Source organism: Palaemon carinicauda, chromosome 31, assembly GCF_036898095.1.
Source record: "Palaemon carinicauda isolate YSFRI2023 chromosome 31, ASM3689809v2, whole genome shotgun sequence".
NCBI classification, from domain to species: domain Eukaryota; kingdom Metazoa; phylum Arthropoda; class Malacostraca; order Decapoda; family Palaemonidae; genus Palaemon; species Palaemon carinicauda.
In genome coordinates, this window is record NC_090755.1 from 11061097 (window position 1) to 11076994 (window position 15898).

General features: G+C 43.4%; 1 protein-coding gene across 1 annotated transcript in view; it reads left to right on the forward strand.

Annotated features, from left to right (window-relative positions):
- The first annotated feature begins 2754 nt into the window (after positions 1-2754).
- LOC137624276 (titin homolog) overlaps positions 2755-15898 on the forward strand; it is a 28294-nt gene continuing 15150 nt past the window's right edge. The window contains exons 1-2 of the mRNA XM_068354818.1: positions 2755-6263; positions 10969-11125. Of these exons, the coding sequence (XP_068210919.1) occupies positions 2765-6263; positions 10969-11066 (3597 nt within the window). The 5' untranslated portion in view covers positions 2755-2764 and the 3' untranslated portion in view covers positions 11067-11125. The remainder of the gene's footprint in view (positions 6264-10968; positions 11126-15898) is intronic.

A 15898-nucleotide genomic window follows, 5' to 3' on the forward strand; every position in this document is an offset into this window, starting at 1 on the left:
AGACCTTAATACTGGAGAAGCAGCTATATTTAAGAAAATAAGATTGAATATGATAGAATTAAAAGAAAATTATAGAAACGGGAATGAAAATGATAAGGCTTTGTGTGTTGTGAAGTTAGGCACAAGATACTACTGAGCAAACGTTTAGCTGTAATGAATTAAGAAAATTTAGAAGCAACTGCATAGAATTGGAGAATTTAGAAACACCAACTAAAGAAGTTACCTAATATATCAACAGGACCTTGAAGTTAGAAGTAAATGTATGCAAGCTGTGCTGTCTGTGTAGGAGGTAACTAATGATAATGAATTTTCCGCAGATTGCGTCTACTAAGCTTCTTCTAGTAGTGTGCCCACAATCATATTGTTGTGGAGAGAGCAACGAGGAACCCTAAACCTGAAGTAAGAATGGGATAAGATTAAAGTTAGATTTTTATCAGTAATGCAATTAACGTTTTTCAAATAAATATTTTTCTTGTGTTTATGAAGACAGCATTTCATTCCAGTACCTTACACCATTGTGTCCCCTTCTCAACCACTAATTTATTTCTTAGTTTTATTGTTTTTTCATTTTTTTCATTCTTAGATAACCTGAAAACGGCTTATCTCTGTAGAATATAATGCAATTATATTTTATGGTACAATTATGTTTATGGTACAATGGAAAAAGCTTAACTACAAGATATAAATATAAGCTTAGAGGCTTTGCACGTATCTATTATGCTATAGAGTGGCCGCAAACATTTTTTGCGGAGCCAAGTAGTGTTGCCAGATATGGGAATTTATCCCTAGATTTGGAGATTTTCGGTTTCTGGTGGGATATTCTGTACAGATTTCTACAAAGAAACAAAGATGAGTAAACCTTTATATTGTTGCAATTAGTATACTTGCACTTATATGAAGTATAAGGATTAATTTCTATACTAGTAAAGCCTACAGGATCAGAAGAAAATATATTTGTGGAAATGGAGATTTTTTGGTTGTTTTGGAGATTTTTTATCATGAGTTCTGGGGATTTTTAGGACGTTACCCACCTGACATTGACAACACTGGAGCTGAAAGATCACAGTCCACTTGGGGAACCAGCGCTGTCTATTGAAGTTCTTGTTTATTTGTGATAATTGTCTGATGATTTTCACAGTTATGGCTACAGACTGAGTCATTGTGAAGTGTTACCTTTTTTTTCAATCGATTGTATGCCTTTGTGTGTTTAATTCACATGGTAATACCTGATTTTGCCCAAGTGAAACCTTATCTGAGAAGGTGCCCTGGAGCGAATGGCGGTAACGTCAAATGTCAGATTTGTCTCCTTTTGATGTTGATCCTTACAATTTTTGTTTCTAGAAGTAGGACGTATTCATATAAACCACCGTGTTGCGAGTGCACTTCCTATTCATACAGTGAAAAGAATTTCCCAGTAAAGCAATAAACGATTTTTCGCCAGCCACTTCCCGGACAATGTCGCCTCAATCAACCTCCCCACTTATGAAGGACGGGCGTGTGGTTATAAAGACTACAACCCAACCGAATACAATTCTGGGGAAGTCTGTGATCCAAGACAGTATAATACTGAAGGTTACGACACAACGCAATACGTTACAGAAGGTTGCTATGACCCAGTGCAATTCAGTTTTGGATAAGGTTGTCACCCAACGCAATACAATGCTGGAGAAGGATTCGACCCAGCGCAAGACACTGCTGGAAAAGGATGCGACCCAACGCAATACTACAATGCTAGAGAAGGATGCGACCCATCGCCATACAATGCTGGAGAAGGATTCGACCCAGCGCAAGACACTGCTGGAAAAGGATGCGACCCAACGCAATACTACAATGCTAGAGAAGGATGCGACCCATCGCCATACAATGCTGGAGAAGGATTCGACCCAGCGCAAGACACTGCTGGAAAAGGATGCGACCCAACGCAATACTACAATGCTAGAGAAGGATGCGACCCATCGCCATACAATGCTGGAGAAGGATTCGACCCAGCGCAAGACACTGCTGGAAAAGGATGCGACCCAACGCAATACAGTGAACCCTCGCTACTTCGCGGTTCGACCATCGCGGATTCACCACTTCGCGGATTTTTTCCATAACCCATATATATACAGTAATATATATATATATATATATATATATATATATATATATATATATGTATATATGTAGGTATGTATATGTGTATACATATAAATATATATATATTTACACACACACACACACACACATATATATATATATATATATATATATATATATATATATATATATATATATATATATATATATATATATATATATATATATATATATATCTAAAGTAGGAAGATGTGATGTAGTTCTAAGGGAAAAGTATGGGAAATATGTCTGGGTAATAAGCAAAGCTCTACCTCCAGTTTGTTTCTTCATTATGATCAGAGATAAATGTAAACAAAACATTGGTTGCCATTTTTTATCGTGCTTTTTAGCGTGTTTAGGAAATGCATGATATAAAATCACCTTTAATATTTGTGCCTGTTTTAGTTTAGGGTACTGTAGTACATGCATTAAGTGTTCTGTACATTAAAGGGTAGTTTGTTAACAGAACTACGTACAAGGGAAGGTTTTAAAAGTCTGAATATACATGTTGAATAAATAGGTAAATATGGGGTCACTACTTCGCGGATTTTCACCTATCGCGGCCGCGACTGGAACCTATCTACCGCGATAAACGAGGGTTCACTGTACTACAATGCTAGAGAAGGATGCGACCCATCGCCATACAATGCTGGAGAAGGATTCGACCCAGCGCAAGACACTGCTGGAAAAGGATGCGACCCAACGCAATACTACAATGCTAGAGAAGGATGCGACCCATCGCCATACAATGCTGGAGAAGGATTCGACCCAGCGCAAGACACTGCTGGAAAAGGATGCGACCCAACGCAATACTACAATGCTAGAGAAGGATGCGACCCATCGCCATACAATGCTGGAGAAGGATTCGACCCAGCGCAAGACACTGCTGGAAAAGGATGCGACCCAACGCAATACTACAATGCTAGAGAAGGATGCGACCCATCGCCATACAATGCTGGAGAAGGATTCGACCCAGCGCAAGACACTGCTGGAAAAGGATGCGACCCAACGCAATACTACAATGCTAGAGAAGGATGCGACCCATCGCCATACAATGCTGGAGAAGGATTCGACCCAGCGCAAGACACTGCTGGAAAAGGATGCGACCCAACGCAATACTACAATGCTAGAGAAGGATGCGACCCATCGCCATACAATGCTGGAGAAGGATTCGACCCAGCGCAAGACACTGCTGGAAAAGGATGCGACCCAACGCAATACTACAATGCTAGAGAAGGATGCGACCCATCGCCATACAATGCTGGAGAAGGATTCGACCCAGCGCAAGACACTGCTGGAAAAGGATGCGACCCAACGCAATACTACAATGCTAGAGAAGGATGCGACCCATCGCCATACAATGCTGGAGAAGGATTCGACCCAGCGCAAGACACTGCTGGAAAAGGATGCGACCCAACGCAATACTACAATGCTAGAGAAGGATGCGACCCATCGCCATACAATGCTGGAGAAGGATTCGACCCAGCGCAAGACACTGCTGGAAAAGGATGCGACCCAACGCAATACTACAATGCTAGAGAAGGAAGCGACCCATCGCCATACAATGCTGGAGAAGGATTTGACCCAGCGCAAGACACTGCTGGAAAAGGATGCGACCCAACGCAATACAACACTGGAGAAGGATTCGGCCCAACGCAATACAACACTGGAGAAGGATTCGGCCCAACGCAAGACACTGCTGGAAAAGGATGCGACCCAACGCAATACAATGCTAGAGAAGGATGCGACCCAACGCAAGACACTGCTGGAAAAGGATGCGACCCAACGCAATACACTGCTGGAGAAGGTTACGACCCAACGCAATTCAATGCAGAGGGCTACTACGACCCTACACAAACCACTACCAGATAAGTTGCACCCTGTGTTGAATCAGAAATTGCCTAGACCAGAATCCTTCCCTACATCTGCCAAATATCCCAGAGTAATGAAGATCCTGGTGCCAGCCTTGTCCCAGAGCAAGCAAAATTTCTCTCATCCAGACCTCGGGTCATCGATTCTATCTGGGTCTTCGAATCCATCCAGGTCATCGGTTTCAGCTGGGACGTTGGTTCCACTTGGGTTAGTGATTCCACCTAAGTCATCTGTTCCACCCATTGCTAAGGTAGAAATGGACGATGGAAGTTATCGGACTCGAGTTGCAAAGCGTAGACTTTCTTCTTCCTCTACCACCTCGTTGGAGTCGGCATTGCCTTTAGCTTCGAATCCTATCCTGGCTCCGAAGAGGATGAAGGCTGCCCGGCATGAGAAGACCAAATGTCGACCTGTTCAGTTCGATCATGTTCCATCACCTGCACAACATTCACAGAAGAGTGGGGGCACCTGTGGCTCTATCATCGGTGCTTCGGCAGTGTTACAAGAGACTAAATTATGCAAGGATAGGAGTTATTCAGGAAAACATGATGATCTTGGCGAGTGTTCTCGTTCTCAGTTGAATGTGGTGGGCACTGACTGTGATCAGTCGCAACCGGCTTTGGAGTTGGGCTCTCGGTCCCCCTGTATGGAATTTGGAACTAGACTAAATCCGGCATCAGCAGCAGTCACAAATCGTATAGACTTAGAAGAAATCTTGAAAGAGGAGTCAAAATTGTCTCTGTTCTGTAATCCTTTGTCGTTTCTGAAGAGGAAGAAGGCCAAACGTCAACCTGCTCAGGTCCATCATGTTCCGTCGCTTGCGCAATATTTGGAGAAGAGTAGGATCAACTGTGGCCCTATCGCCGATCTTTCGGCAGTGTCTCAAGAGACTAATCTATTCAAGGATAGGATTTATTCGGAAAAACCTGATAGTCATAGTAAGTGGTCTCATTCTCAGTTGACTGCCGTGAGCAGTGACCACGATCGGTCACCACTGGTGTTGGAGACCCATTCTCAATCCCGTTCTATGGATTTTGGAATTAGTTTGGAGTCAGCATCGGCAGTAGCCGCGTATCAGTTGGAGTTTGAAGACATTATAAGAGAGGGAGGCTATGATCACAGGCAAGTGTTCAGTTGCAGCGAGACAGGGCTTTTCTGGAAAAGGATGCCTTTCAGGACGTATATCCATAAAAGGGCAAAGCGGACACTGGGGTTTAAAGAGTGGAAAGATCGTCTGAGTGTAGTTCTTTGTGGTAACGCTGCTGGTCACATGATCAAGCCAGGTGTTGTGTATCGAATGAAGAACCCTTGCGCCCTGAAAGACAAGTACAAGTGGACACTTCCCGTGTTCTGGCAGCAAAATGCGAAGGCGGAACTCACTGCTTCGTTATTTAAGCAGTGGTTCCGTGGGTGTTTTGTTCCCGAGGTAAAGTTGTATTTAGAGAAGGAGGGTTTGCCTTTCAATGTATTATTGGTTATAGGTAATGCCCCCAGCCATCCTCAGGACATCATCATTGAAAACGAGCATGTACGTGTTGAATTTCTACCTGCCAATGTGAGCCCGATTGTGCTACCTTTGGAGCAAGGCATCGTTAAGTGCGTAAAAGCCTCCTACACTCGGCAGGTCTTCGAGATGTTCGGTATGGCTGTTGATGCAAACCCTGATACAAATTTAATATACAGCTGGAAGGAGTTCACAATTGCTGATGCCATTATATTCATTAGATTGTCAGTGGATGAGTTACAGCCAGAAACTGTCAATACATGCTGGAGGAATTTATGGGTTGAAGTTGTGCATGATTTCGAAGGCTTCCCACAAATTGATGAGGACGTTAGGAAGATAGTGCACTTAGCCAGTCAACTCGGTGGTGTAGGAATGGGGGACATGTCAGACAGAGATATTCTCGCACATATAGAGGAACACAGGGAAGAGTTGTCAGGTACAGAGTTGGAAGAAATCATGAGGTCAGCAACTGAAGAGGAGAAGGATTGCAAAGAATATAAACTGCAAAATTGGACTTTGGAAAGATTGAGTGAAGTGTTGAGAGACTTTAAATATTTGAAAGACAAGATAAAGGAGTACGAACCCCATATGGTTCGCAGCATTGAAGTTACCCGGAGCCTAACTGATGCGATGTTACCTCTACAACAGGCGTTGGACGAAATGACAAGACGGAAACAACAGCAACCTATCACAGTATTCTTCCCCAAACAACGTCTGCCTATTACGGCTCATGTGATGGCTGGACGACCAGGAAAGAATAGAGTTGTAGGTGAGTGAAGTACCAGAGTAGCCTAGTCCAGTTTGGTATTATTATTATTATTTCAATACCGATTATTATTACATCATTTTTACACATTTACCGTATTTTTATATCAAAGGATGACAGTGAGAGCTTTTGAGTAAAAGACCTGAAAATAAGAGCAGATTTTAAGAGTTGTCAGAATGGAAAAGATTTAGAATGATATGAAAACAATGTCAAAAGGGTAACAAAATTAGTTGCGGAATAGAAATGTTAACTTCTCAGTAAGGCAGAAGTCTTAGGTCATCTAGGAATGCAAAGGGCTGAGGAACAATTTCCATAAAAGGAAGGAGAAACTGAGATAGTCATCTGAAATGTAGTAGGTTGGCCAGGGCACCAGCCACCCGTTGAGATACTACCTCGAGGAATTTGGTGGGCCCTTTGACTGGCCAGACAGTACCACATTGGATCCTTCTCTCTTGATATGCCTCATTTTCCCTTTGCCTGTCCATACACCAAATAATCTGGCCTATCCTTTCCACATTCTCCTCTGTCCTCATACACTGGACAACACAGATTACCAAACAAATCTTCTTCATTCCAGGTGAACTCATGGTGAGGTTAGAAGAGACTCTATCTATGGTAAACAGCTCTTCTAGGAGAAGGACACTCCAAAATCAAACCATTGTTCTCTAAGCTTGGGTAGTACCATGGCCTCTGTACCATGGTCTTCCACTGTCTTGGGTTAGAGTTCTCTTGCTTGGGGGTACACTTAGACACATCATTCTATCGTAATTCTCTTCCTCTTTATTTTTTAAAGGTTTTATAGTTTATTAATGAAAGATATATTTCAATGTTGTTACTCTTATTAAAATATTTCAAGTGTTCAACATTATTATTATTATTATTATTATTATTATTATTATTATTATTATTACTATTATTATTACTTGCTAAGCAACAACCCTAGTTGGAAAAGCAGGATGCTATAAGCCCAGGGGACCCACCAGGAAAAATAGCCCAGTGAGGAAAGGAAACAAGGAAAAATCAAATATTTTAAGAACAGGAACAACATTAGAATGAATATTTCCTACATAAGCTATAAAGATTTTAACAAAACAAGAGGAAGGGAAATTAGATAGAGTAGAGTGCCCAAGTGTACCCTCAAGCAAGAGAACTCTAGCTACTTGTCGTAGTTTATTCATTTCCTTGTTTCCATTACCCACTGGGCTATTTTCTCTGTAGGAGCCCTTTGGCTTATAGCACTTTGCTTTTCCAATTAGGGTTGTAGCTTAGCAAGTAATACTTTAATAAGGATGATAATATCGGAGGAATTACAGTAAATGTTCGCCAGCTCTGCATCAAGAAGTGATGCCAGGAATCTTTGGTTCTTGATATACACTGCAATCTTGAGAGAGATTTTATATCCCATTATTTGTAGCAATATCTTCTTTAGGATTCATAATAGGAGGTTTAAAGGTCGCTCATGAATGGCAGAGACAAGGGACATTGACATTGCCCTATCAAACAGGACAACTCCCCAAAGACTGACCATATGATCAGCGCACAAGCCCCTCTCTCCACCCAAGCTAGGACCAAGGAGGGGCACGCAATGGCTGCTGATGACTCAGTAGATAGATCTATGGGCTCCCCAAACCCCCCATCCTTAGCTCACAAGGACGGTGAGGTGGCAGCAACCAAAGGAACTAACTAGTTTGAACAGGACTCAAATCCCAGTCGGGTTTTCACCGAGTCAGGGTCGTTACCAAATCGGCCACCACATGCGTAAAGATGGAGAAAATAATTGGTCCAGGAAATACATCATTCTTAAATTAGTTTTATGAAAAGGATACTAAGGTTATAATAATAAAGCATCATTATATGAAAATATTAAACATGTGCCCATACCGTACTATAATAAGATAAGAGAAAAGTTAATAAGGTATTTAAAATGCCAAAATATTAGGAAAAGAAACGTTGAGACTATATAAGTCAAATTGAAACAATATTAATGATAGTTAATGGGATGACAATTTATTGCGAACCAAACTGATAAAAGCAAATGCTGGAATTGAGTAGAAGCCGACGACACATCATGCTATGATGCATACATATCTATGTACGCTTACAAATTAATGTCCAAATTTATTATTTCTCCTTATAGGTGATAGAAAAGAAATAGAAATGAGGAAGAGCATTTGAAAAACTGAATAAATATAAAAACCTGCAATGAATAAACTTCTGTTTTCGATCTGAAAAGTTACTCTGCCAGTCATTCGTGATTAGAGGCTGTTGTGTTAAGTGAGCTTCCAAGAATACTACTTCATTTTGGCTTTTCACAGTAATTGAACTTGCCGGTTCTCAGTTGGCGGTGTTGGTTTGTTACCGTGAAGTCGGAGGAATTCCCCCTTTGCTGGCTTTCCACAACAGTTTCTCAGGAGTGCTTATATTTGGCTGACCCTGACTGCCTTTAGTTCTTATAACCTCAGGGATATTGTCCTCAAACCCTTAGATCCATTTTCCTTAAGACTTCTTATGGCTTCCTAACAAGTTGTGTAATATCCCAAGCACCTGGACAGTATAGCGTCTCTTCTAAGTGTTCGGTAGTGAGTGGTTGAATGACATGTGAGTGACCTCCACTTTTACTGTCTCTCTTTAACCACAGCCTAAGCCTTGATATTTCCTGGACATATTGGATGAAGGCTAGGTGAGTTACTCAATATTGCATACTGTCTTGAGACATTTACTTGGTGTACAAAGGAGACGCCCTCGGTTCCTCCTGTAACGTGTCTGTATATTTATATTTTAGTTTTATCTTGCATACACAAACAGTTGTTCCTACGTTAATACAAACCTTCCTTTTTTAATATAGATTCAAGTGAGACCTTATTAAGTCAAACTTCAAAGGAGTTTAGTCAATCTGACTTGTAGCAAACACAAGTCCAGCTCATATCATCACAGCTATGATTTATACTTGTATTTATGTACATTATACTGTACATGCCAGGAAGGTATGATACTATGATTAGGGTCTTTTACCAGAGATTATATTCTGAAAAGGTTTTGAATCATGCTTCTTTTTTAAGGAATATTTGAACTATCTTTTCCTAGGAAGGTTTCTGCGCAGTCCTTGTTGTTATTATTACTAGCTAAGCTACAACCCTAGTTGGAAAAGCAGGATGCTACAAGCCCAAAGGCTCCAACAGGGAAAAATAGCTCAATGGGAAAAGGAAATATGTAAACTACAAGCTAAATAATTAACAATTATGATAGATTTTAAGAACAATACCAACATTAAAATGGGTCTTTAATATATAATCTATAAAACGATACTTATGTCAACCTGTTAAACATAAAAACATTCTCTGCAAGTTTAAACTTTTCAAGTTCCACTGATTAACTACCTGATTAGGAAACAAATTTCATAACTTGGTCATGGCTGGAATAAAAGTTCTAGAATACTGTGCAGTATTGAGGCTCATGATGGAGAAGGCATGACTATTAGAATTAACTGCATTCCTAGTATTACAAATTGGTGAATTTACAGATGTATTTATTTCTGGTGAAGGTTTCAAACCTACTCCATCTAAGGATTGTTTTCAACTTTACCCTTTTCCTTGGAAGGTTTCAAACCTACTCCATCCAAGGGTTGTTTTCAACTTTACCCTTTTCCTTGGAAGGTTTTAAACCTACTCCATCCAAGGGTTGTTTTCAACTGGACCCTTTTCCTTGGAAGGTTTCATTGCAATCACTTGTTACTTCTACCTACGAAGATGGAATGAGGTTATGTTTTACCCCCTGTTTGTGTGTTTCCGAGTGTGTCTGTGAACAGTTTCTTGGCCACAATTCTAATTGTAGTGTAATGAAACTTGCAAGGATTAACTTATGTAAAAAGCTGGAAATGATTAAATTTAGGAAGGTCATTGTCAAGCAAAATGTCCAATTCACGTAATTAGCCATAAGTTTGGACGTCGTTATCACAGAGACTTTAAACATGGTTCATATTTGAGTGAATTAATACATGTTAAGTTCAAAGGTCGTGCAAAAGGTTCTTTCGCGCTTCCTTAGGTACCAGTAACAATAATTATGTTGGCACATTTCTTAATTCACAAAAAGAAACTTCGTTTCACAGAGAGTAAGGGTTATACATCACCGTTTGTTACTGATGTACTGTATTTAAAAAGCTCTTGTTTTGAACCTAAGGAAGAATTTTCTTTTAAAGATCTCACAGTTAGATAATTTTTTAATAAAGTTTGCAGTATTATAAGTACAGTAATGAATAAGGCCCATTTAATTCATCAACTGGAGGGCATTCAAAAGTAAAGGATAATGTTGATATAGTTATATAGTTTTCAGCCATATTTCTTGACATTAAGTTTGACCATTCAAATATATATGTATAAATTTTTTTTTGCCATTCTATTTTGATCACAGGTGTTTTTGATATCATAATTGTAAAGGACCTAAGTTCGCAACATATTTCTATATATTGACTAAGTTTTGCATTTTTCTTTTCTTTTAACCTTTTTCTATTTTTCTTTTTACCACAAGCATTTTAAGGAAAAATTGTAGTATCATTAATTTCTAATGTAAACACAATTTCATTTTTTATGGAACCCTGATGATGGGGAATGGATTCCTGAAACGTTGGTTTGTAGAATAAATTTGTAAAATGATCCAAAGTCTTCTTGCTGTCCTCTTCATCCATAATGTTGATATATTTGTTTTTTTACAGTTCATGTGGAAAATGAGAAGGATGGAAATGGTGAAGATGCCACTACGGATTGGGGTTACTCAGAGGAAGTCAAGGACTCGAGAAGACCCAACACTTGATCTTAATTGGCATTGATTTACAGAGGAAGAGTAAAACCACAACTGCTGCAAGTTAGATTGTGAGTATTGCATGAATTTTTAGTTTTTCAATATTAAACTTACCCGATAATCATGTAGCTGTCAACTCCGTTGCCCGACAGAATTCTATGGAGGGATACGCCAGCTATCACAATACTAGAAGGGGGTGTACTTACCAGCGCCACCTGTGGCCAGGTACTCAATCATTTGTTGTTGACACCTCCTCAATTATTCCTCTGTCGTGCTTCCGGCTAGACGTTCTGGGATACGCTCATGGTCTTCGAGTTTATTCATGGATATTTGGTGAAGTATTCTCTTAGATTAACGGCTGTCGCATACTGGAATCCTTTTTATATTAGCTAGATAGCTTTTATATAAATACTGATTAACGGTTAATGAATTTTTGCTTGTTTTTGGATCACCCTTTGACTAACTCTTTGAAACAAGATGTCTGACGTTTCGCAAGCTCCCTCCCATAGACGATGTAGGTCTTGCAATAGGCGTATTCCGAAGGCCTCGGTAGATCCTCACACCGCTTGTTCTGACTGTAGGGACAGGCCCTGTCTATTAGAAAATCGGTGTGAGGAGTGCGCCGGACTTTTGGAATTGGATTTTGTACGTCTTTTAAAATATTCATCTAAGTTAGAGAGAACTAGAGTTAGGAGAAGTTCTTCTCACTCTTCTATGTTTTCCTCACCTCATGATCCCCTACCTTTTCCTACCCCTGTAGTGGCTACCCCCGAACCTACTGTGTGCCCTCCGCCTGATATGTCAACTGTTTTGCGTGCTATTCAGGCTTTAGGAGATAAAGTAGAATCAGTGGTAAGTGACCATAAGTCTCTGATGGCCGAGGTTAAAGAACTGAAGGTCAAGAGTGCAGTGGGTGGAAATAGTGCCAGTGCTGTGACGAGTGCTAGTGTCTGTGCAGTGCCAAGTGCTAGTGGTGCCAGTGTGGTGCGTGAGGATTTTTCTGTGCGAGCCAGTCGTCCTCCCAGTCCGGGACCTCTTGCAAGCTCCCATGCCCAGGGGAGAAGCAATGTCGAAGGGCTTAAGGGTTCGACAGGCCTTGTTAGGCGCACAGAATTATCCTCGGTGGTTGCGGGCGTGTCTTCCTTAGACCGTCACTCCCACCTGCAGACGATTGAGCCCGTCTTCTCGTCCGCTGATCTTCATGCAGGGAAGAAACGTTGGTCTCAGGTCTCGAGACCGCTTAAACGTAGAGTTCAGTCAGCGAGTGCTCAGTCAGGTTGTAGTCATTGGCTCAGCTCCGACTCGCCTCAGTCATCGGTCGACTGTACTCCGCCCAAGAGGAGTAAGGTTCTGCCTATACAGACCCCGACTGTGACTTTACCTCAGTCTGTTATCGTTTCTGCCGACCCCAAGTGGACCCTGCTTCAGTCCATGCAAGCTCAGCTTTCGGACTTGATGCGTGAGTGTCGGGCTGAGAGTGTTGCACCTCCTCCTCCGCCTACACTCCCTCCACCTGTTCTCGCTCCGCCTGTGCTCGCCCAGCCTGCACCTGCTCCGCCTGTGCTCGCCCAGCCTGCACCTGCTCCGCCTGGTCGCAGCACCATCTGCCAGGCGTACGATGTTGAGCCACTTTCGGAGTTTGCTGTTCACAGTGTTGTTCAGCCTCAGCCTTCTTTAAGGCAACCCTTGCTTTGGGATCAGGAGAGTTATTCCACTCTTCCTCCTCCTCCCCTTGCTGCTCCACCAGTGGTGCAACTCTCGGTTGGGGTACAACAACCTCTCCCCTCCGTGAGTCTGTCTGCTCAACCATCGCTGCAGCGAGCTCAACCCTCATCTAGGCAAGCTCCTCTACACCATGGACTTGCGCCTCAGGAGCCTCAGCTTGCGAGAACTTTACCTTGTTCTGCGCAGCCTCAACCTTCTCATGCTCCACTCATCTCACAGGAACAGGAACGGACTACTCCGCCTCCGTCCTCCGCTCAGCTTGTGCAATCCTTGGGTTCAACTCTTGCTAGGAGTCAACCTCCTTCACCCATGCGCCTGCCTTCTGCTCCGTCTGTTGTTCAGCCTTTGCAGTCTGAGCCTCAGGTTTTCCCTCAAGATGAGGAAACCTCTGTTATTGTTCCTACCCGTTCTGACTCTGCGGTTCAGCATTCTGGTCCTATTGCTTCGCTACCCTCTGCTGATGAAGTGTCGGATGATGAGGAGGCACACCTTGATCCCTCATCAGACGTGGAGGAGTCTAAGCTTTCTCCATTGTCTGTTGATTTTCAAAAGGTCTTGGCTCTACTCAGGGAGCTTTACCCTGACCACTTCGTCTCTGCTGTTCCCCGCTCTCCTCCATCTGAGTTTTCGCTAGGCGTACAACAAGCTAAGTCGAACTATACTAAGCTTGTCCTAGCTAGATCCTCCAAGAGGGCTTTAAGGATCTTAGGGGAGTGGCTTCAGTCTAAACAACACCTGGGCAAGACTTCCTTCATGTTCCCTCCAACGAAGCTCGCTTCGAAAGGTTGCGTTTGGTATGCCACAGGGGAAGCACCAGGCTTGGGAGTACCTGCCTCTGCCCAGGCTGACTTCTCAAGTCTGGTGGACTCGCCTAGGAGGACTGCGATGAGACGCTCGAAGGTTTGTTGGACCTTCTCAGACCTGGATCATCTTCTGAAAGGGTTGTTCAGAGCTTTCGAAATGTTCAACTTTCTCGACTGGTGCCTGGGAGCCCTCAGCAAGAAAACATCTCCTGCGGACAAAGACTCTGCCATGCTAATTATGTCCTGCATGGATAAGGCTATCAGGGATGGATCGGGTGAGCTAGCGTCGTTATTTGTATCAGGGGTGTTGAAGAAAAGGGAACAACTGTGTACCTTCCTCTCAGCCAGCATTACACCGTGCCAGCGGTCACAGCTCCTTTTTGCTCCACTCTCAAAGTTCCTCTTTCCCGAGGAGCTAGTTAAGGACTTGTCGGCTGCCCTGATACAGAAGGACACGCACGATCTTGTAGCCTCATCGGCTCGTAAGTCTAAGGTTACCACCTCTGTCCCCAAGACTTATCGCTCCCCAGTGGCTGATACCCCGGCCACTAGGTTCATACCGCCCTTTCGTGGTAGAGCCCCCAGCCGAGGAAGCTCCCGTCCAGACTCTCACAGGGGCAAGTCTAGGAAAGGACCCAGGACATCTAAGGGAAAGCACTGACTCTCAGATTCTCCAGACAACAGTAGGAGCCAGACTCAAGATCTTCTGGCAAGCCTGGGAGAAGAGAGGTGCAGACGCACAGTCTGTCAGTTGGCTGAGGTACGGTTACAGGATTCCATTCTGCCTCAAACCGCCTCTGACCACATCGCCCATCAACCTCTCTCCCAACTACAAAGAAGAGGACAAGAGGCTAGCATTGCAACAGGAGGTGTCGCTACTTGTGCAGAAGAAGGCAGTGGTTATAGTCCGGGACCATCAATCCCCGGGCTTCTACAACCGTCTCTTTCTTGTAGCCAAAAAGACAGGAGGTTGGAGACCGGTGCTGGACGTCAGCTCTCTCAACGAGTATGTCACCAAGCAGACGTTCACAATGGAGACGACCAAGTCGGTCTTAGCAGCGGTCAGACAGGAGGACTGGATGGTCTCGTTGGACTTGAAAGATGCATACTTTCACGTTCCCATTCATCCAGACTCCCAACCTTTCCTGAGATTCGTTTTCGGAAAGGTTGTCTATCAGTTCCAAGCCCTGTGTTTTGGCCTAAGCACAGCTCCTATGGTCTTTACTCATCTGATGAGGAATGTAGCGAAATTCCTGCACTTATCGAACATCAGAGCCTCCCTCTACCTAGACGACTGGCTGTTGAGAGCCTCCACGAGTCGTCGTTGTCTGGAGAACCTCTCTTGGACTTTAGATCTAATCAGAGACCTAGGTCTATTAGTCAATATAGAGAAATCTCAACTCATTCCCTCCCAATCCATTGTGTACCTGGGAATGGAGATTCAGAGTCGGGATTTTCGGGCTTTTCCATCGGCCCCCAGGATAAACCAAGCCCTAGAGTGCATCATGAGCATGCTGAAGAGGAGCAATTGCTCAGTGAGACAGTGGATGAGTCTCACAGGGACCCTCTCATCTCTGGCCCTGTTTGTCGAGCTAGGGAGACTCCACCTCCGCCCTCTTCAATTCCATCTTGCAGCTCATTGGGACAAGGGCTCGACTCTAGAAGCAGTCTCTATCCCTATCAACCAAGAGATGAAGACCACTCTCCGGTGGTGGAAGCACAATCTCCTTCTCAAGGAGGGTCTATCATTGGCCATCCAGACCCCCCATCTTCATCTCTTCTCGGATGCATCGGACTCGGGCTGGGGTGCGACCTTGGACGGACGGGAATGCTCAGGAGTATGGAACAAGGAACAAGGATTACTCCACATCAACTGCAAGGAACTGTTAGCAGTTCATCTTGCCCTGTTGAACTTCAAGTCCCTCCTGCTAGGCAAAGTGGTGGAGGTGAATTCAGACAACACCACAGCCTTGGCTTACATCTCCAAGCAAGGAGGGACCCATTCGAGGAGCCTTTACGAGATCGCAAGGGACCTCCTCATTTGGTCAAGAGGTCTAAACCTCACACTGGTCACGAGGTTCATCCAGGGCGATATGAATGTTTCAGCGGATCGCCTCAGCAGAAGGAATCAGGTCATTCCCACGGAATGGACCCTCCACAAGAGTGTGTGCAACAGACTTTGGACCTTGTGGGGTCAACCTACCATAGATCTGTTTGCCACCTCCATCACCAAGAGACTTCCGCTTTATTGTTCCCCTGTTCCAGACCCTGCAGCGGTTCATGTGGATGCTTTTCTTCTGAACTGGTCCCATCTCG